This window comes from Macrosteles quadrilineatus, unplaced genomic scaffold (genome assembly GCF_028750875.1).
Source record: "Macrosteles quadrilineatus isolate MER2022 unplaced genomic scaffold, UCM_ALF_1.0 Scaffold_1__1_contigs__length_201487025, whole genome shotgun sequence".
NCBI lineage: Eukaryota > Metazoa > Arthropoda > Insecta > Hemiptera > Cicadellidae > Macrosteles > Macrosteles quadrilineatus.
In genome coordinates this window covers 22,450,863-22,474,228 of record NW_026542594.1, presented here as the reverse complement: position 1 = coordinate 22,474,228, position 23,366 = coordinate 22,450,863, and the positions used below count along the sequence as shown (strand labels likewise).

Sequence of the window (23,366 nt, the reverse complement as noted above, 5' to 3'; positions counted from 1 at the left end):
GAACAAATAATTGAAAAAATAGCTTATAATTGAATTAGCAGGCTTACAGTACAGAACTGAGAACAGTATAAAAAAATCTTCACCCTAGATAATCATGCTCTCCCTCACAGTACCTAATTACTCTAAAGGCCTTTCCAAAAAGTTTTCTGGGAACAAATTTATTTAAATAAGTATCTCTAAAAGCAAGTTAGCATCTATCCCTTTTATGGCGTGATCACAGTGACAATGTACCTGTAGTCAGCGCTGCTCAGCACCTCGTGGAAGTACATGACTCGTGCTCTGTGTGTTGCAGTGCTGTCTCCGTTACATCGCCACTGCCACTGCAGCACGTACGTGCCTTTGCCTGCAGTTACGTGTGATCCTTGGATACTCTCTCCATCATGACACGTGACTAGCGGCTCCACACGTGACCAATCCTCTCCCTCCACCCACGACTTGTCTATTACTGACCGGGTCTCTCCATCTGCAACACAAACACTGTCAGACAATAACCTCTCATCAATACGTTGTTGTCTAGAAATAGAAGTAATGTTTGGCGTTTTAAAAATCTTGCAAAGAAATAGTGATAGGCGGATCCAAGAAAATGTAGGTACTAGATCCGGATCTTGAAAAATTTGCATCCAGATCCAGATAGGTACTGTCATAAGGGTAGGTTGTTAAAAAAATATATAATATTTACAGAAATCTATATATTTAATACACAGTTGTAACACTGTTTTCTCAGTAATTACTGGACCGATCTACAAGATTTATGTCTCAAATTAAAGGGGATAGTGTGTAGATTTGCCGAACTTCCTTAGAATTTACGTTTTTTCTAAGGGCTACGACCTACAGCCCTTTAAAGGTCGAGTCAATACAATTCTTATTGAAGAATATAATACACAGTTTATAAATTATTCGTCAGCTGTTTAATGTTTGTCAGACATTTGTTATTATTTTTATAACCTCACTTTCAGTATGCAATTATTAAACTTGGAGTTTCTTTTTATTAACACACGATTTTGATCAAGGAAAGTTTATTTGTTAACTTATTTTTGAAATGTTTTAGTTTTCCTGTAAAGTGATCTGAAGGAAAGTGGTAATTGAGTTTAAGTTGGAGTATGGAATGTGAAAATTGCCCATAGTAGGGAACGGAAACTTATTGTTTTGATCAATATAATTTATTCTCTACGGCCACCAGAATAATCATAGGGAAATCCGCTTGCAAGTTGTACATATAATTGCTAATGAGTGGGAAACATACAAACATTTTATAGTAGGTGACGAATCTTACTCAAGATCAGTGTTAGACGTTCAGTGGTACCAAACTTTACCTTCTCGAGATGGCAAGTACGCTGGGATACGTGGAACTACAATATATCAGTGAATTTCTTTTCAAGTACACAGGGAAGTTGCTTGAGAAACTGTGACTTACCATTCGGTTCTGGCGAAGGAGTATGTGACTTGATGTTTAATGGCAATGTTGACTCGGGTCATTATAGCGTTATAAAACTTTATCATTAACCCCAGGGTGTGAAAAGTACAAAAAGAAAAAGAAAAGGTAATCATTAACCGGGCGTAAAGAGACATACCGAAAGAAAAAAAGGAAGAGAACCATTGAACTAAAAAGGTAACGAGCAGTGTTGGTGTTAAATGTGCTCTGGAAGTCCCTACAAAAAAATACCAAATCTTTTGAATTGGGGTCGTTAGATTGGATTTGTCACTACTTCAAATCTATGAATTTCGAGTCAGATCAGACTAACTGGGACACAAAAATGTTTTAGTTTTCCTGCAAAGTGATCTGAAGGAAAGTAGTAATTGAGTTTAAGTTTGAGTAGGGAATGTGAAATAATACCCATAGTAGTGGACGGAAACTTATTGTTTTGATCAATATAATTTATTCTCTAGCCTATAGCCACCAGAACAATCATAGGGAAATCCGCTTGCAAGTTGTACATATAATTGTAATGATTGGTAAACATACAAACATTTTATCGTAAGTGATTAATCTTACTCAAGATCAGTGTTCGACGTCCAAATTTTACCTTCTCGAGATGGCGAGTACGCTGGGATATTTGGAACTACAATTTATCAGTGAAGTATACCCTAACTTTATTTTTCGAGTAGGCCTACACAGGGAAGTTGCTTGAGAAACTGTGACTTACGATTTCGGTTCTGGCGAAGAAGTATCTGACTTGATGTTTAATGGCAATGTTGACTCGGGTCATTATAGTGTTATAAAACTTTATCATTAACCCCAGGATAAAAAAAGAAAAAGAAAAGGTAATCATTAACCGGGCGTAAAGAGACATACAGAAAAAAAAAACATGTAGAGAACCATCGAACTAAAAAGGTAAAGAGCAGTGATGGTGTTAAATGTGCTCTGGAAGTCCCTTCTAAAAAATACATTTTTTTTTTTAATTGGGGTCGTTAGATTGGATTTGTCAGTACTGCAAATCTATGAATTTTGAGTCAGAACAGACTAACAGGGACACAAATATTTTTTCCTTATGTTGTCACAAGGGGAAGGTAAAATGAACTCCTTATCAACATTTTGAGTTTATGGAAAATCTTATCAACAGCGACTATAAAAAAAGTATTAAGGGTCAAAAGAGTTCTAAGTCTCACTTGAATCAACATCTTTCTGGTAGTGGTAGTCTACATAGTTTTAAAATCCACGACTCCTTTTCCATCAAATTGGACCGTTAATACCCTCTAACATTGAACAAAGTATGCCCAACTTCATATATACGACGTAAAAACAGCTTTTACTCACAGTATGTGTCAAAGATTCATGAAATGCGACCAACTGCTGATGCGTGATTTACATGTAGGCTATCATTATTCCATACAAATGTAATGACAAAAAAACGACGAATATAGGAATATACTTGAGCAAATTAACTAAATATCATAAATAGCTGCTTATTAGGTTATCAGCCTTGCCCAGTTCGTATACTATTTATTTTTCAAATGAAACTCGAATTAATATAAAACATTCATTTGGTTAAAATAATATATCGGTTTGATTAACATAAAATAGTTTATACAGGCAAACTATCAGCTCTATTTCATGTAAAAAATTAAACAACCCCTAAATAAAATACAAAGATAAACACTAGGCCTATTTGTTAATTATTATTTCTTTTGTTGCTGACAATATTCCCGTGGCGGAGCACGGGCGGTTAACTAGTCCAATTTAAATCATCTATAATATTAAAACGAAACAGTGTTTTTTTATTTCACGATTCTGAATCAACCACTCGATGGATTTACATGATTTTTGTGTTGAAAGAAAGATAATTTTGAGAACTAGGGAATGTCGAAGCCATAATTATAGTTTTGGGTCCCAGTTTTTTAGAAATTAAGTTTTAATTTTTGAAAAGTCTAGCAGCCGACGCTAAGATTCTAAACTAGCTTTCGGCATAAAATAATTTGCTTAACATAACAGCTGTAAACATTCAGCTTTTGTGTCACAAATTCAGCATTTGGATAAAAATATAAAGACATACTTAGCGTTGACTTATTTATACTATGTGTAATGCTATCATTGATACGATCAATTCTTCTGTAAGAGGATGACAGATTAATTAAATATACATAGTAAAATACTATGATGTTCAAAATATTTTTTAAAGCAATCTTTGTAATCTTTGATTTGTTTTAGAGTCATATAATTTGTTTTAACTAACAGCTGGTTAAATATAAACTATGGAACTATGAGGTTATTTTATTTACTCTTATTTTGTCATTGATTATAGGAAATAAGTCAGATTAGTAGAAATAATTAGACCACAGTTTAAAATAGTTTGGACCAAAATTAATTAAACCACAGTACAAATCGAGGCTCTGTACACGAGTCTTAATAAAAAAGGATAGATGCAAATTATTTTACCGCTCCACTTTTCAAGGAAAGAATAGAAAAATAACAATGTTCACATGTTTTATGAAATCGTGTTCAGTTGTGGTTACGTTTGGGCCCGCCTATATCAGCGCCTCCAAACGTGAAAATATCACTTTTATTTAAACTATGAATATATTGTTGTTTAAATTAACTAATATGGGAAATTACGATGTACATTTATTCAATGAGGGTGGGTAATTATCAAGGATAGAACTGCTAACGGTATGGATAATAAACATTGACAATTACGTCATTAGCTTTACTAGCGTGTTTACTTTTTATATTCCTGCTACATGTGACCGAAACGGCACACGGAAGATTTCTCAGGTTCCGTTTGACGTCACTAACTGCTGACGTCACTTTGAGGGAACACCAATACCGCAACGATACGGCTTAAGCCATCGGCCTTGGTGGTGCAGTGGATAGCGTTGCGGGCTGATAATCCTAATGATCCGGGTTCGAATCCCGCCGGCGGCACTAACTTTTTATCAACCATTTTTCCATATCAGCAAGTTTGGTTGGTTTGGTTAGGTTATGACAGTTTAATTTTATAATTAAAAAATTATAAAATTGAATTTTAGGCAATTATAATTTTATTTTATGAACAAAACTATTTTTTAGATTAGTAAACCTTTAATCGATTTTTCCATTATCAGCACGTTTGGTTAGTTTGGTTAGGTTATGACAGTTTAATTTAATAATAGAAAATTATAAAATTGTCTGTTTCTTCAGACGCAGCAGTTAGTGACGTCATCAGTTAGTGACGTCAAACGGCACCTGAGAAATCTTCCGTGTGCCCCACCGTACATGTGACCAGTTCTTTTTTTCAAATGAATGTTATTTGAACCAAACAGCTGTTTCAAAACAAATTGTTATTGTTTTTATTTTTCTTTGTTTAGACTTATTTATTTAGTAATTAATGCAGTGAAATTGATATAAAGGATAGGTGTGACGATTAGTTTTGATGTTAGGACACCAAAGTTAAATTATGTGTACTGTGAATTTTATTGGATATTATAGTTTTATTTTAGGTCGTATCTATTCAGACCTACTGGAAATTGTGTATAGTAAGTTAGTTGTATTGTGGTGATAATAATTATGGAAGATGCAGGTATGCTATGGAAGGTAGTATCGTTGACTAGGTCTATACACTTCTCAATTGACTATTACCTTTGACTATTGGGTACAGAAGTTGTATAAGATAAAGAAGTGTTGTATTAATAGTCAAAGCTATTACTCTCTCTACTGTATGCTACTTATAATCAGTGTGCGTCTGTGCGAATCGGCTGCAAATCTCACTTCAACGCTTTTTACATCGTAAAAATTGCAGAATTGCTGTTTTATTGTAAAATTATCGGATTTAAAATGCATAAAAACATATTTGGTCGCACAACATTTGTTTAAAGATGATTTTTCACATTAAAACTGCAAGAAACTTTGGCTTTTTTAAACTAGCTGATCTGAATAAATTGTACACGGTTTTAACTGACTACTGAATTCCCATACGTAGGACGGGCTAACACCTCGTACTGTTTAAAACTAAATTGGTATTGTTTAAAGTTTAATAAACTGAAATAAACTAGCTGTGAATTAATTGTGAGAGTGATGAGTGATATCCATAATGGTGGCCTACCTTAAGAAATGTAGCCCTTTCTCTTTAAACCTAAATTAATAATTTAGTCATTTTAAATAATCAAAATAGTTTTTCTTTCAGTAAGTGTGTGATTTAGAATTTTTTTAATTGTGTATTTGAGTCGGGTTCGGATTGGTGTACCACCCAAAAAAAACTAACACTAGGTCAAGACCACCCTGTATAATAATGATTTCTTCTCAGCTCCATACGTTGGAGACCCCTGATTTAGAGGTTTGAGTTTGAGTTTGAAACCCTTACAAGGCATAGAAACTGGTATGGAAGTAACTAACAATGAGTGTTTTGAATTTTTGATAGGAAAATCGTGGCATAGGTTAGAAACTGGATTTTTCATATTTCCGTAAGAAACAATAGCTAGGTGTTGACTCTGGGTTAGGGAAATCTTGCAGAGGTTGAAAACTGTAATTACAGAAAAGAGAAATACCTTGTTTGACTTGGTAGCAGAAAGATTTTGCTGTTTTATAAATTTATTTGAGCAGGATTTATATACCTGACACTAAGTTTCAACTAGCCTAAGACTGATAGAGTGGTCCATTGTCGATGATGCCAAAAATGGATCACAAACAAAGATATCACAAATGAAATAATGAGCCTCAAATAAAATAATAAGCCTATCAGTTACATTTATGTTTGTTTTATTTGTTATCTGTAAACTGTATTACTTAATTTGATGACCCCTTGAGAAGGGGATACTTTCGTAGCCTGAAAATGGTGAGAGCTCTACTTTACTGCTGAAACTTATGAACAGTAGAACTTTGCTAATCCGTCACGTACGCGAACGGGAGCATGGTCGGAACAGCAAAAAGGTCGGAATATCAGAGGAACGCGTTTATTGACATTAAAACATAGTAAAACTATATTTTTAACACACCACGGTAAATCCAACATGAAATAAAACAGTAATTCCTAAACAACACCTAATACAAATAGACATTAATGTGATAATTTACATATTAAATCATAAAAATACAAATTGTAGGCTATTGCGCAATCATGATAGGCTAATTTTAATTATGTTAAGTCATTAATTAACCTTGGTTAAGTAATAACTATAACTTTTAAAATCAGAACTTTCTCAAACTTTTACTCAAACAAACAAATTGCCAAACATTGTAAAAGCAAAATGAAAAACAGAACCATAGAAAGTCCAGTAAGCTGCTGCTAGTCATAGGCTACTGCTACACTATTTCAGGGCAGAAGAATGTCGATAAAAACATTAAATAACGCATAAACAAAGTATAAAATAATAGAAGCCTACTAAAAGATGATAACAACAGTCGTAAAATACAGCGATAAAGATAACAATGACATAAAAACAGTGCTTATTCGTTCTCTTTGTTCTTCTATTCTCTTCATCCACCCATTCAATAAGTTGCCAGGGTTACTAATAACCCAATCACAGTTCACAGGTTACCGATTATTGGTGTCACTTATCTTACCTTGACTGCCTGGGCTAAGATCCTTGGGTAGAGGTTTCTCAGTCCGCAACACACTGAAGGTGACGTCTTGTCTCATCACATCAAAGTCCCAAGTAATGACACAGCCAGGGTCCTCTACACAGACCAACACCTCGTGTACCTGACAACCATAAACACATCACACTCATAAATAATCAATAATTTGGGTATGTCAATGTTATGTTAGTTAAAGACGAACAAGGTTAAATAAATGGTGCCACTCTCCGTAAAGGTTACAGATTTTTTGTTTGATATAGTCATAGGTCCATGAGTAATTCTTTCATGTACCTACAAACTTTTGATGCATAAATTGATCTGTTTCATGTTTTATTACTGGGCCTGCTTGAATTTGATTTTACTAGGCTACCTATAGTTTAAAACTAGATTTGTCGATTTGTGTTTCTTTTTTTAACTTGTTCCAACAGTTCTAGGGCTTTACTTTATCAGTTTTTGTTGTTGTTTTTATTCCAACAAAATACTTCACAGTAAAGACTGAAAGAATCATGTAATGACGATTAAGTGTCTTCATTACTCATATACAAGGTTGTAGTTTTAACACTCAAGTGTCAAAACACCTTTTTACTTATCATGAAGGTAAAATTTGTGGTAATTCTGGGTAGCCACAGATCTCTTGGATAAAAATTCACATATATTTCCAGTTTGTTTTTTCGGTCACCAGGTGTAGCTTTTTACAAGGGGTCTATGGGTCCCTGAAATGTGTGGGTCAGATCGGACCAACTAATGGCCCCAGGAATCGATTCAGGGCGAAATAGAGTTGAGGTTAAGGTTTAGGGTTGAATCGAATCGACCTAAAATAAGCGTATATTTCCAATTTCCACGATCACAAAAAGCATTTTTGAAGATACGCAGTCAAAAGTTTAGATTTAATCACGATTGCAGGTGGTGTTCACGGTTTTCCCGTGATCATGGGAACTTAATTTGGCTGTGACAACGGAAAGCGTTCTGGATTTAAACATGACAACAGAAGATGTTCCCGCTTTTGCCGTAACCAAGGAAGAGTTTCACAAGTTTGCCATGGCCACAGAAGATGGTCTTGATTTTGCTGTGATCAAAGAAGACGTCCTCACTTTGGCGGTAGACGCAGATGATGTTTACCATTTTGCCATGGACGTGGAAGATGTTCACGATTTCCACGTGACTGTTGAATATGTTCATGATTATACCATGAATGCACAAGATTTTTCGATTTTACCATGACCGCAGACGATGTTTTAGAAGTCAGGTTTTTCATGTGCTAACAAAGTTTTATGAGGGTTCATAGCAAGGAGATACAGTACGTCGGTGGATGTTAAACCTTTCTAGATACATCTGAGATCTAAATTACAACATAATTGCACTAAAATCAGGCTTTCCTGGTGAAATAAAAAAATCACACATAATTCTGACCAAAAAATATTCCTATAGTTGTAAGAGCATAGAAACAGCTTCAACATTTAAAAACACAGCAGTATTGTCTTGTAACAGATACAAAGTCATGGATATTTTTTTTTACAAACAAAAATCAACTACAATCTGTTTAGATGGGAAAAATTTGTACTTTGAAACATGCTTAACATAATATCGCACATGTGAATGATGAGAGTGTGACATAGTGTACCTGTCCCTTGCCCAGGCTGACGGAGCTGTAGATTGTGTCATCCGTCATGTGACCTCCCTCCTTCTCTAGCTCCCCCTCCGTCAAGTAGAGATTCTTAGGCACCAACCCTCCCTCCATCACCTTTGTCTGTCAATCAGAGTCAACACAACCAGCGTTATTCAAGACAAACTTTAGAAATAAGACTTCCAAAGTCCAACAAAAATATTGTTGTGTAAAGGGTAGAACTGTGTCACTAAGCTGGTGTTGTGCTGATAATTCAACCATAGCATAGAAGGCCATCTTCAAGCAGTAATGGGGCACCACTACTGGGTACACTACAAGCTGTAATGTTCTACCACTGATCTGATAATCAGCATCATTAAACTGACACATACTTTCTACCATTAGCTTGACATTAAATCATCACGGTTAAACAGAGGGGGTAAATCACAAAAATTGCATTCACTTTTGAAACTTTATTTCTACATTGCCTTAACAAAATGGTGGTATGCCAAAATTAAAAAGAATGATAAGGACTATAGTCCTTAGATAACCCGGACATCATATTAATAATTGTAACAATAAGTTATAACATAGGCTACTAACTTTCAATCAAAATTGCTGAAGCAGTTTTTGAAAAACATATTATTTTTCTGTTATTTTATGTGTTTTCATGGGAAAACTGTGTTTAGATTTTGTTTGGAGGGGCACAAAACAGTAATTTCCCCAAAATTAAACTCGAAACTGTGGACGAAAACAATTCTTTCTCCATATAATAAGTTTAGGAGAAGTAAAAAATGGAATCTGCAACAACAGCAGAATATCAGTATCATGGTAACAAATTTCCACCCTGACAGTGTTGTTAAAGACTCTAGTGTGTTTTATTATTTTATTCCAAACAGGCTTTTTGTAAAAGAACTACAGATAAAGCAAGTCAGCTTAAGTTACCATATTCATTTGGACATCATATTTAATATCAGTAGAACACCTCATATTATCCAACCTCGGCATAACCAACTTCTCGGGATATCCCACCTTAGGTCCCATTAAAAGCTATACTTTAGGCAATGAATTAGATATAAAATTAAAATTATTACTGAGGTAATGTTGGGACATCCATAGAGCGGCTTGATTTTTGAGTCAAGCTGAGCCTCACATATGAACTCGAGAAAAACGCTACATAAAAATTCAAAAGCAAAAGCATCAAGTTGCAAAACAAAAGAAAAATCGGGAGAACTCTAGTAAAATCAGTGACTTTTCTGTGACTTCTGTAATTTCCGTGACTAGTGGACACCCAGTATGTTCACAGACACATATACAGTATGTCTATACCACAGGATACAGTATGTCCATATAAGGTGCATACAAACTCCCTGGAAAAATTTTGTGTATGTTGGGACACATCGTACCAACTAATTATTATATAGAATTTTAGCCTCCTGGACGCATTTAAATACTATAAATTTGTGTAAATACCTGCATTTATGTGATCTTGTTTGTAGCTGAGTTGCTACGGGTTTCAACTCACATTGGAGTCATCGTCAGGCTGTCAAAGATGTCTTCTCGCTTCATTCGAAGGTCGTCAATAGATAATAAATAAATAAACAAAACACAAACACGTACATGGACATAAATATAAACATTTAGGGCAAAATTCTAGTCATTTGTCATTTGTATCAGTTCAGTCATTTGTATCATTTAGGACTAAATGTTCATATTTATGTCCGTGTGGGTGTTTGTGTTTTGTTTATTTATTTATTATCTATTGACAACCTTCGAATGAAGCGGGAAGACATCTTTGACAGCCTGAAGATGACTTCAATGTGAGTTGAAACTAGAGGTGTGCGGATAGTAAAATTTCAGTTCGGATCGCATTCGGATCGGATAGTTAAGGCTCGGTTCAGATCGGATTAGATAATTATAGGTTCGGATTCGGATAGTTTGACGTTCAAGTACTTAATAAATAAATATTGTTGAAGTTATAATTTTCATTTTCATACACATAAACTACAATATGAATTGTAAACTATTCATTCAGTATTGTGATATTGTAAGTCATTAATCTTGGTTCAGTTATAAAAACTGAATTTAAAATTCACAGCTCACTCAACTTCACAAAAAAGACTACCGTACCTTATATCTTGATGCAAACCATTTATATGGCAAGGCCATGTCTCAGTGTATATCTTATATTTTGGTGAAGTAATTTATTTGGCAAGGCAATGTCTCAAAGTATACTTGTATGTTGATGCAATTTATATGGCAAGGCTATGTCTCTCAGTCAATTAAAGAACAAATAAAGAATTTAAATTCAAGCTATAAATGTTAAAATTTTTGACGTCCGGTTAGTCTTAAACCACTTTAAAGGGGTTTTCTTTTTCAAAAATACATCATTTTTTTATCAGAAATGTAATAGACATGGAGTGAAAAAAACAAAAAAAAACTATCTTTAATAATGAACGAATTATCCCAATTAAGCTACTAAGCTAATAACAGCATAAAATTGGGAATTTAATACAATTCTTTCTTTAAAAACCGTCAAAATTAAAACAATCACATTTTAAAAAGCCCACAGTCAATCTGTTGCGTTTGGTATACTGAAGGTATAAAGCAAGAAGCATGCAATGTTTGAGATTCGCTTACAAGGTAATGTTGGTAGAACTCTGCTGGGACATCACTAGGGACATGCACGGAGGTCTGGCAGCATGCACACAAACACACACGACTACACTGACATGCCCCACACCAACACACAACACAATGAACATCAATTGACTCGTCGTTGTATGATGTCATCAAATGTGTCTAATAATGTCAAAAGTAGGCACAAGAGTAGTTTTTCATTCAAGATTAATTATTACTAAGAATAAATTTGTTAAGGATTTTTAATTTTATCTGAGCCAAAACTAACTAACTAACTAACTGATTAAGTAAAGTTGATTATTTTTTAGCTGTCAAGATTTGATCTTTATTTGTTATGGGTTCTGTATGATAGGGTGTGCTGGGCAACCCCTGCCTTGTGGTGAGTCCCACCCAATATGACCTTATTTTGTTATTTGGCCTCTTTTTTTAAAGTGAAGTCCTCATTATTTATTAATAAACATAATAAGTATATATGCAACAATAAAAGATATATTTTCATTCTCGTCTGATAGATGATGGTAGATTACCCTAATTTTCACCTTAATCCTTAATTTTCAAAGCCTGAGTAATAGATTGATATATTGGCGAACACATTTATATTAAATCCATTCACATTGCAGCCTGTTTCAACAATTACTTCATCCTCACACACATATACAAATTTTCTACATTTATAAACATTGAATTAAAACACTTTCATTTTAGTAAACAACTACAAGCTAAGACTTTTGTAAATTATAAATCATACCAGCAACCTAAATTGACTACAACATCAGTGAAATGTGAAATTTGTATGCGATAGTGTGTTTTAAGTATATGACTTGTCAATAGAGCGAAGAATGTTAATTATCGGGCAGTTGGTTACCAACTGTTGGATTCCTAGCTCTTGTAAATATAACTTACTAAACTTTCATATTTAAGTAGACAAAGGACAGGATAAGCAGGCATACCTTAAAAATTGTGGGCATCCCACAAATAAACACCAGGTTTATGGGCTATTTAATTTTTTTTTATATAAGAAAATCATAAGAAATAAACTAAACCTAACAGATAATAATTTTAACTAGTTGCTCTGTCCCTGCTTTGCTATGGGGTGAGAATGCAGAAAAGAATAATTCGTTTTCTTAAATCTACTATAAGAAACAGTTACAAAACACTTACCAGGAAACATAAAGGCAAAGCTTAATCGTACTTAAAATAATTAAATAAATAAGGTCTTTATTCATGAGCGAATTTCAGTTACAAAACTGTTTTACAAATTGACTCAAGTCAGGACTTAAACTAAATAAAACCTCTTATAACTACGAAACAAAATAAGAAATAAGACTTATTGATTATTTAAATTCAGATTTCTTAATGTATTACCATCACTTTATACAGTGTATTGCATTTGAAACATAAGCAAAAGTCTAATTCATTGACCACATGGCACCAAGAAACAAATCTATACTATTATATAAAAATCTAATGGTGTCTGTATGTGTATTACTAATAGGTGCAAAAACTACTGAACCAACTGGGCTTAAATTTTACAAAAATATAGTTACCATACCAAGGACCATTATAGGACTATTCACACTTCCATACTGACCATGGGCTTTGCCCCTTTGGCTTTAAAGGTTCTGAGGTGAGGATTTTAAAAGTAAATATTGATTGGTCTCCATGGCTGCAATGAGAATACTCACAATGTTTACATTTGCTTTGACATTTCAATGTAAACAAGAAGAACTGCCAAATTGCATATTTCACATTTTAAGACAGCTGATCCAATGAAATTTAATATGATATTTCATACAATTATATGGTTGGTTTATTTAATCTAAAAACTTATCTAAGATCATTTATTCAAAAACTATGTCAATGATTATAGAAATAACAAAATATTCTAAACGCATTGCTGCATCACCTCAGGCTCTACTTTTGATTTTAAGGTGTCTTAAGTGTTATGAAAATAATGTTATTGATATTTTTTCATGGAAACAATAAGAAAATAACAATGTATAGATGTTTTATATGCATTTGGAGTCTACTTTAAGTAAATTCGAACTGCTTAACATGTGTTAGATTAACTTTACATAACTTTCACATCACATTGTTTTTTTTATATGTATATTTAGGTAAATTTAGTTATTGTGTTTTGCTACTATACCAATGCTTAAATTAAACTAAAGAATATCATCAATAACTAAATTGTATATCGTTGATTTAAATACTATTATTTTATCTTAACATAGTTTTCAGTTCACATTTACTTTATTTGATAAATTTATTATTTGTGTTTTGTCACATCACTGATTAAATTAAATGAAAGGAAAATATAATAAAACTAAGCAGTACACAGTGTTCATTTGTTTCTAAAATCAATGAAATATCTGTTACCATGTTTACTTAATGGTAAGTGTGAAAATGTAAAGGCAATAGACGATGGAACTGAGTAAAAGAACTGGTATGATATTAAGTTGTTTGTTGATATTTTTGTAGAGTAGAATCAGAGATGCAATGAAACATATACTGTATTCGCTATTACATTTTTTTGTCCTTGGTCCTTGATGCTTTGACAATCATATTAGTTTTGTCTGCTGTCGTTAATACTAAAATTATTTGTTTAACATTTTTTATAGTACAGATATAGTTTTTTTAATATTTCAAAAGACTATTGATAAGGCACAATAATATTTCTAAAGATTATAACAGCTGACTTTGTTTTGCTAATGATTTATTGTGAGTGAAGAAACTGAAGATGGAAGGATTTGTTATACAGGGTGTCCATAAAAAACGTTTCAGGACTTTGGGAAATGAATCCCCATACTAAAAGGAAGAAAAAAGTTTATGGGAAGGTATGTCCGAAAATCCATATTTACGCAGATATCCGCCATTTTGTTTTTTATACAAAAGTATTTTTATCTGTGAAGTTTTTTATTCGATGATTATAAAACTTGGTAAACATGTTACCATACACAAGACCTATAATAGAAAAAATAATAAAGTTGTTCCGATTGTAAATTTCAAAATGGCGGCCGTTTGAATTTTTCTAACTTAAATAACTCGAAAACGGCTAATTCTATGAAAAAATGTCAAGAGTACTTTTTTTTAGCATTTTTAATTTCCTATCAAACGATACCAAGATCAAAAAGATCGGACAAAAGATAACTGAAATATACCGGTTTTGTGTAAAAATAAGGCAAAAATTAAGGGTTCCCCGACTAACTTTGCCTTATTTTTACACAAAAACCGGTATATTTCAGTTATCTTTTGTCCGATCTTTTTGATCTTGGTATCGTTTGATAGGAAATTAAAAATGCTAAAAAAAAGTACTCTTGACATTTTTTCATAGAATTAGCCGTTTTCGAGTTATTTAAGTTAGAAAAATTCAAACGGCCGCCATTTTGAAATTTACAATCGGAACAACTTTATTATTTTTTCTATTATAGGTCTTGTGTATGGTAACATGTTTACCAAGTTTTATAATCATCGAATAAAAAACTTCACAGATAAAAATATTTTTGTATAAAAAACAAAATGGCGGATATCTGCGTAAATATGGATTTTCGGACATACCTTCCCATAAACTTTTTTCTTCCTTTTAGTATGGGGATTCATTTCCCAAAGTCCTGAAACGTTTTTTATGGACACCCTGTATAATATGAAAAAGAGTGAAATTTAAAAAATGTTCATTTAAATTAAAAAATTAGTGTTTTTGCAACTTCAAAATAGAAATTTAAAATTTCAAAAACAAAGAAAAAAGGTATGCAACAAAGGGAGATGAAGGTAAATCATGTATGTGAAAGTTTTATTCGAAGATATGGTAAGTTTTTCTCATATCAGCCCACACAAGATTTAAAATTAATCAAGCCCAAAATGGTGGTATCCACTACTTACCAGATTTAAAAATGATAACTTAAACGTTTCTATTAAGGCCATAAAAGTTGAATTTTGTTTCTAAAAGCATTGGTGGATGTGTAACTTTATTATATGCAACAGATGTAAAGATAAAAATGTTTCTTTTTTGTGTCCTCTTCCCGTTGCAAAGCACGGGTACAACAGCTAGTCTTCATATAAACAAATTTAATTAAATAGCAGAACGAAGCATAACAGCTGGGTTAGTAAATTTTCTTTATGAGAAATGCATTGGGATTTTGATGGCCTGTGGGGCAAAGCCCGAGAACTTGTATTACAGGAATTGGTGAAAGGGGGTGTCTACACAAAAAAATACTTAATTTGACACATCGTTTGTAAAAATCCTTCCATTATTGACGGAGGATTAGTGTTTTGTAGAAATCACCTTCACGTATTATATATAAGGATTTATATATTTATGTGGGTTACTTTTTTTCTCTTCATTAAAACATCCTTGTAAATATTTGTCTAAAAACTTTTTTTCAAATCTTGAATAAAGCTATTTACTCTGAGACCCCACTTGACTCAAAAAGTTTGAGCTTGACACCTCTATTTAACCTTAGTGTTGTTATTTTATATTTACAATTGTATATTGCTCACACTCACTCACACTCTTAACCTTGAATAAATAGTCAGTTGATATTCAACATTAATACAAGGTTTTAATTTTATACTATGAATTTAATTTATGGATTAAGTAAAATAGTTTGGCACATGTAGGGGCTCTTCCCTTTGGTGTGAGATTTATGAGAGTAATTGTTCAAGAATAATCCATAGTATAATTCCTAAGTACCTGGTGTCCACTAAAATTAACGTTTCCAGTAAAAATATGTATCAATAACAACACATCAAAAACCAGATCCGAAAGTTTTTTTTTAAGTAGGTGTGTTGTTTTTATGTAAATTGTTACTGGCACAATAATCTGTAAATTTAGTTGAATACACACAATACAGTTTCAAGGGATACACCAAATACAATGTAGAGCATGCTATATGAAGCAGCTGACATTTACCTTGCACTGTCCTCCCAGGAATTCTGGAATGTTTTCCTCCGGAATGTAGTTACTGAGTCCCCCAGGACCCTGGTAGTCATTACCTCCATAAAACAGGAACTTGCTGCGAGTTGTGTCATCTGAAAATTGACTTCACTGAAAAACTGTTTAGCCAGTTATTTATGATTATGTTAATCGTTTACAAAAGCAAAAATCTACTATAATATCAGTAACGTTTGCGCACAATGATTTCAAAAACAACATTTTCTTAGGCCTAGCACAAAACTGTAAGATGTGACCAATGGCTAAGTCAATTAACTGGTAAAGGAAACCCCATGTCAAATATAGGCAAATAAACTATTAAATATAAGATTAACTAAGTTATTATAACATAAAGTCTTATACAATGGCTCAAATTTAAAAAATGGCAATACTGTAAAGTACTATTATTAAATGCAAACTTTTTATTGTTGGTATTTCTTTTTTACGTGTAGGTAATTCAAGTTTACTTAGGCCTTCGTTTTTCAATGACTTGAAATGACTAGGTTGAGCAAATAGCACCAATACGTGAGCATGAAAAATTTTATTTGTATCATTTGTTTTATTACATATTTTAAACTTTATTCCAATCAAATCAAATCCATTTATTGCCATCAACATTCAGTAAATGTATAGCAACGTCATACAGTTTTAATTTGTATTTTTTTTAATATCATGGATATTGCAGATATGTAGGACTCTGTTTATTTAACATATCAAACAAATTAAGCATCACAAGCAATGCTCGGTCCCCTGGTACTAAAACTTATGAGGGTAGTATTATCTGTGAAGTCATCACCATACAGTGACGGGGGACGGTATTTCACTGAACAGATCAGTCAGTGGCGGATCCAGAGGGGGGGCGAAGGGGGCGACCGACCCCCCCTCGGGCTTACATATATGTATTTTTTACTGCATGTAATACAGTAGTGAATACACATTGCTTAAAATAATTTGTCACACTAACTTTGGACAAAGAAATGGTATAAAACTGCCATTTTGGAGACTTAGTTTACATACATTTTTCGGGGGGGTACCCCCAAACCCCCCACAACCCTCGGTTCGCCCCCCCTCCTTGTGACTGTTCTAGATCCGCCACTGACATCAGTAGCCTATAATGAAGGGTAGTATTATCTGTGAAGTCACCACCATACAGTGACGGGGGACGTTAGTTGTTGTAGCCGTACCTATGAACGTGCTGACCAACGTCCACAAGATGGGGAAGACCCTGGGAGCTCTAGTGATCAGAACACGGCCTAGAGTCTCTGGGTAGTTGGCCTCCACGATCTCTATGATCCTCAGTAGAGCCTGACAACAAAATGACAAATAATTATCAGCAATTTACACTCATAGCGACTGAAAATTTTTATTACATTTTTCTTAATACACTTTGTGTGCACTGTCATTTTTAGGTGTTGGACATGGGACAAGACTGTATGTCACTGCAGATATATGTATATTAGGGGTCTGCGGTACAGAAAATTTAAGGTCGGTACGGTTCGGTACGGTACAATATTTTGTACCTCGGTTCTCGGTACAAAATCGGTACGGTACGTGGCTACCCGTATTTTTGCGGTTTTCTTCTCAGAACTGTATCTAAACCATTATTTTTAACTTTAATACATAGACATTACTATGAAAATGGATAGTATCCAGATCCTACATTCATGGTTTTCTAACAACAATTACTGTACCACATATTATTAAAACAAAACCTTTTACTACTACGAGGATTGTGTCAAGAAAAATCACAGTTGAGATTAAGGCTTTACTTTTTTTACTCTGAGATACTTTGAATAGCCATGATAAAGTAGTTTAAAAATAGGATAAGAGTTTTTATGAATAAACATGTTTGAAACATTTATTGACAAGATAATTTCACAAAACTGGTAAATTATTTCCAAACAACACAATGTCTAGTTGTTTTTTTTTTTGTTTTTTTTTTTAAACATATAAAAGCATTCAGTAGAAGACAGTGTAGTTTTGCCAGCTGTTCACAGCAGATGACAATGAAAAACTGGAGGTTATGATGAAGTAATGGCAAAGACCATTTTTTTTTATCAGCTTCAAAACTAGTTAAGTTATAAGATGGATACAATTCTTGCAAAGTTTTTTTCTGAAACTAAAATTTGGATTATCACAGAGTAAGATTTGATGTTGGGCAATTAGACTTTATAACTGTGTAAAAGGTGTGTATCCCTAAATTTATAAATTGCATTCTACACTTATTCACTGCCAAACATAATTCAGTAGAACCTTGATGAACCGAGAATTACACTAGCCTACATAACTTCATTACCCCAAGTAAAATACCAAAATAATTTTTATAATTGTATTTGAATCGTATAATCTTAGTTTGTTAAAAATGGATTGTATGTTCAACAATAATTGCAGTCCATTATTGTTAAGCAGTATGGTCCCAAATTATTGTTTTTGATTTTGAAACATCACAGTTCATTTGACAAAATTATAATTGAAGCTGCCCAATGTCAAGTCACGCGCGCTTGTGCAATAGTTTGTTTACAAGCTTTCTCCAGACCACGGGGGAGGGGAGGGGAGGGTCTGATAAGCCGTCTATAGTTCACCCCCAAGAAGGTCCGACCCTCATTAGTGACCCTCATTAGTGCCGCTCGGCTGCACTCAGTGGGGAACCCAATACCATAAATCAATCTTTTAAATGAATACAAATATTTGGTAATAATTGTTGAAATTTCAATAAATTTGGTGTAAAATTTGACAAAAATCTGCCATTTGGACCGATTATTAATACAATACCAAATACTAATAAAGTAGTACCGTACATTCATTGGTAATTAAATAATAGGTAAAAATTAACCGATTTTCGTCAAGTTTTACCCCCTGCTGTGCGCTATGTCACAAAAGCTGATAACGACATGGGTGATTAGTAACCATGGCAACTTGTTGAATGCGTGATGAAGGGAAACCCAAGAAATAGAAGAACAAAGATAAAGATTGACGTTGTTATCTTTATACCCTTTTTACAATTTCCGTTATTGTTATCTTTATGTAAGATTTTATGATTTTGTTTTATAGGTTTATAAAATAATTCTTTTTAACTACGGGAATATCAATTTATAATTTATCAACGTGCTTCTCTTCTTAAACAGCAATACCGGATGCATAATAAAGGTCAATGGCCTAAAATATCACGATTGTGCAATATTGTGTTTTGATGTTAAAATCAAAATCACGACAAAAGTTTGTATATATCCATGGTCGTCAATAGAAAGATAAAATATCCATAACAAATATTTAATTTATAAAATAAGATTGTAGATTAGTTACAAGTTTAATATGTAGCCATAAACAGTTTTATGGCAGTAGGCAATGGCCAGCGGCAAATTCAATATTCACGAAAATACTGATTAAGTTAGAGATAACATTTAACAGTCATCATAAAACTATTATTTTTATGATAAAACAGAATTGGGGAAAGTCGTAAAGAAATAAAAGTGATAAAACTCAACAGTTACTTCAATACAACAATTATTGTCGTGATAAAATGTTAATGGATTTGGGACTGCTAATGGGTTTTTTATTGCATCATCACGCTAGTAATAAATTATGAAGATCGTAAACAAACAACTGATAAGACTTTTATGTGCTTGGAACCAACTGCCGTTGACTACGATAGTAAACTGAAAGTAATTTATTATTATAATAGGCTGTACCGAACCGAATTTGTACCGTGTAAAATGCTGTACCGAACCGATGACGGTAATTAAGCTTGTACCGTACCGTACCGACTTTTTCGGTGCACCGCAGACCCCTAATGTATATAACTTACTGCAGATGGTGAGCAGTTGAGGACTTATTTGAAAAAGTAAGACTATTTTACAGAATTTTGGCTTACAAAGGATGGAAACCTCTGAGCACTTATGGCTAGATTGTCTGGCCCAAAACAGGTTTACATCTCTGGGAAGGCTGCATTTAGAACCTACAGAGATGAGGAAACTGGGCGTCTCACAGCTCCTAGGCTATGCCAGAACCCTAGGATTGTCAGACTGATTTGAAGGGTACTACATTAGGCCAACAGGCCGAAGTAGCTGGGAGTAGACTAATACCCTTAACCTCCCCCCCTGTGAAAAAAGCAATCAGTTAAGCCTACAGGTTTAGAGGCGTTACAACTAGGAAACTGCGGGTCCTTAAAGTTTTAGAGGCTGGCCAGGCTAATGGTTGTTTAGAGATATCAGTTTGGACTAGGGATGGATGGCATTGAATTTTTAGTTCGGGACGGGACAGGACGGGATTTTTATTTCCTTCCCAATTTTTGAGACGGGACAGGATTTTTTCCTGTGCATAAAAAGAAAATCTTGAGTATTTTAGTTACCAAAAAAGACAAACAAAATTAATTTTTACCATTTGTGGCACTAATCTATAGGGGTGGCTGAGTAGTGATTTTTCAATTCGAGTCGAGTCGAGTATTTGAGTAAAAACTCGAGTATCGAGTCGAGTAGTTGCGCGTTAAGTAGGCCTAGGCCCAGGGTTTAAGCTGCGGTAGTATTTTTAGCATCTTGCTATTCACAACTTAAAAATGCTAAGTTTACATTGTTTTGCAGGCTAAGCCTACGGCAAATTTTCTACAAATAAAATTGAAAGATGTTATGTTCTAACAAATGTAATATTAGCCTACTGGAATTTTTTGTTTTAAATGCTTAAGTTAGGCCTATTGAATAATATTTTTTCTACAGTTAACTTAGTTTTTTGTCTTTGCAGAGAGTTTGCTCATTTTGATGAAACAAATTTCATCCTAGCCTAAACCCTGCCTAGGCCTAAATAGGTAGTTTAAATACTTATACCAAATTTTATAAGTTATATGGTTACTAATTATTAGTACCTCTTACCTTAGGCCTAATAAAAAAATTGGCCTAGACTACTTGTTGGCTGCAGCATTAAATTATTTAGGCCTACACATCACTTGTTATTGTGTGTTTTATTTTTTCTTGCCTTTAATTCCTCTTCACTAACATGACAATCAACCTAACTAACTAACTTAATAAGGTAACTTTAAGAATAATTTCAATTCAAATAAGAAACAGAATTTATAAAAATAAATGTATTTATAAAACAGAAAACTAATATCAAACTAGGCCTACATATTGTGTTATAAGTTAAAAACATCAATATGCAATTAGGTATTTTAAAATAATCACTTGGATAAGCACTTCATCTGTCTTAAGTTTGAAGGTTATGGGTACTAGGGCTACCCTCTTCACTCAGTACATTTATAAAAATGATCAAGTCACTAGTTTCTGACAGACTGACAATATCAAACAAAAACATAGTAGGCCTATTATCTTGAAATAAAATTCCACATTAAACACTTAATTTAAAATTAAAACACATTTCACTGTAGCCCAGTATAAATTTCCCAAAAAATTCCTGAATCAAAAGTAATCCCATCCCGAAAATCAGGAATATTTTTTTCCCAAAATTCCGGGACCCGTCCAACCCTAGTTTGGACCAAGCTCGGCTCGGGTTTCATTTACGATCTTTGAGTCAAGCTTCCTCACGACGTTATTGCAATTGAAGAAAGAGTCTGCAAAGATTGTGCAGTAAAAAACAATTTCCCCGTGATTGCAGGAGAAGCTATAGTCGTGGACAGGTTAACATGAATCCAGGGGTTGGGCTTGTTACCTAAAGTAGGAATTGTTTACAGTTGCGGCAGATGTCATGATGTATTTACTCACCCTGATGCCTGGTCGCCAGAGATGCCTCATGTTGAGACCCTCCAGGTCTACCAACAGACACCAGGTAGAGATTGGACGACCTCTCACTCTGGTGGCCTCATCAGTCAACTTGAGGCCTTCCTCACATACATGCAGTGTCTGTAACAAGCATATCAGTGATGTATTGTTTAGACCCTCCAGGTCTACCAACAGACACCAGGTAGAGATTGGACGACCTCTAACTCTGGTGGCCTCATCAGTCAACTTGAGGCCTTCCTCACATACATGCAGTGTCTGTAACAAGCATATCAGTGATGTATTGTTTAGACCCTCCAGGTCTACCAACAGACACCAGGTAGAGATTGGACGACCTCTAACTCTGGTGGCCTCATCAGTCAACTTGAGGCCTTCCTCACATACATGCAGTGTCTGTAACAAGCATATCAGTGATGTATTGTTTAGACCCTCCAGGTCTACCAACAGACACCAGGTAGAGATTGGACGACCTCTAACTCTGGTGGCCTCATCAGTCAACTTGAGGCCTTCCTCACATACATGCAGTGTCTGTAACAAGCATATCAGTGATGTATTGTTTAGACCCTCCAGGTCTACCAACAGACACCAGGTAGAGATTGGACGACCTCTCACTCTGTGTAATAACTGTGTATTGTTGTCTTAATGCAGAAAAAATTGTCACTTTTAAAAGATGTTAATAATATGAGGTGTAAACCAAATGTAAATTATCTTTATCATAATTCTTGAGTGTGGCAGATTGCGTGAAAATATAAAAATATATTTTGTTCTTACCGTCTACGCAATCAGGGGCGATACTGCACTACGGCCATTTCAGAAATAACTCCATCTTCAGGTGTGTAGTGGTAGTCTTTATTTGCATTGTGCCAGGGGTTAAAAAAATATTGAACATAAAAAACAGGACGGACATACGTTAATACATAACACATTTAGAGCATGTGTGATAAAATCATGAGGTTTGGTGTTCATCCTTAAAAACTGAGGACCGCCAAATGGTTTGTTTAGTATTTATTTAACTCCTGACACAATGCAAATGAAGGCTTTTTGAGTTAAACGTAACAAAAATACTATAGTTTAGTGTTCCATTACGCACCTGAAGATGGAATTATCTCTGAAACGGCCGTAGTGCAGTATCGTCCCTGTTTGCATAGGAGGTTAGAACAAATTATGTAGGGGTCTGCGGGTCAGACTTTTTTGGTTCGGGTCGGGTCGGGTCGGGCCGATAATTTTGGTCCTCGGGTTTCGGGCCAAAATCGGGTCGGGCCAAAAATTATTAACTACCAGATTTTTTTCTTTTTTTAACTCCTATCTGTGTTTATAATATTACTTAAAAATAACATATGAAAAACGATTGTATTTATGTATATTATTTCATGTTCATAACTTATTTACAGCTTAGGAGTTGCCTCAACTGCAAGAAAGAAGAAAATATTTTTTTTTATCAAGCCATTCTTTCCCATTTTCATAACTGTTGAAATATCTAAA

At 34.0% G+C, this 23,366-nt stretch overlaps 1 protein-coding gene across 2 annotated transcripts in view; it reads right to left on the bottom strand.

Annotated features, from left to right (window-relative positions):
* The window catches only part of LOC129004993 (protein real-time), a 107,853-nt gene that overhangs the window by 4,726 nt on the left and 79,761 nt on the right, over nt 1-23,366 (bottom strand). For both annotated transcript variants that reach the window (XM_054433732.1, XM_054433742.1), the window contains 6 exons: nt 21,870-22,007; nt 17,346-17,466; nt 16,141-16,259; nt 8,610-8,735; nt 6,974-7,112; nt 232-463 (listed from right to left, as the gene is read on the bottom strand). In XM_054433732.1, coding sequence (XP_054289707.1) covers nt 232-463; nt 6,974-7,112; nt 8,610-8,735; nt 16,141-16,259; nt 17,346-17,466; nt 21,870-22,007 — 875 coding nt within the window. The remainder of the gene's footprint in view (nt 1-231; nt 464-6,973; nt 7,113-8,609; nt 8,736-16,140; nt 16,260-17,345; nt 17,467-21,869; nt 22,008-23,366) is intronic.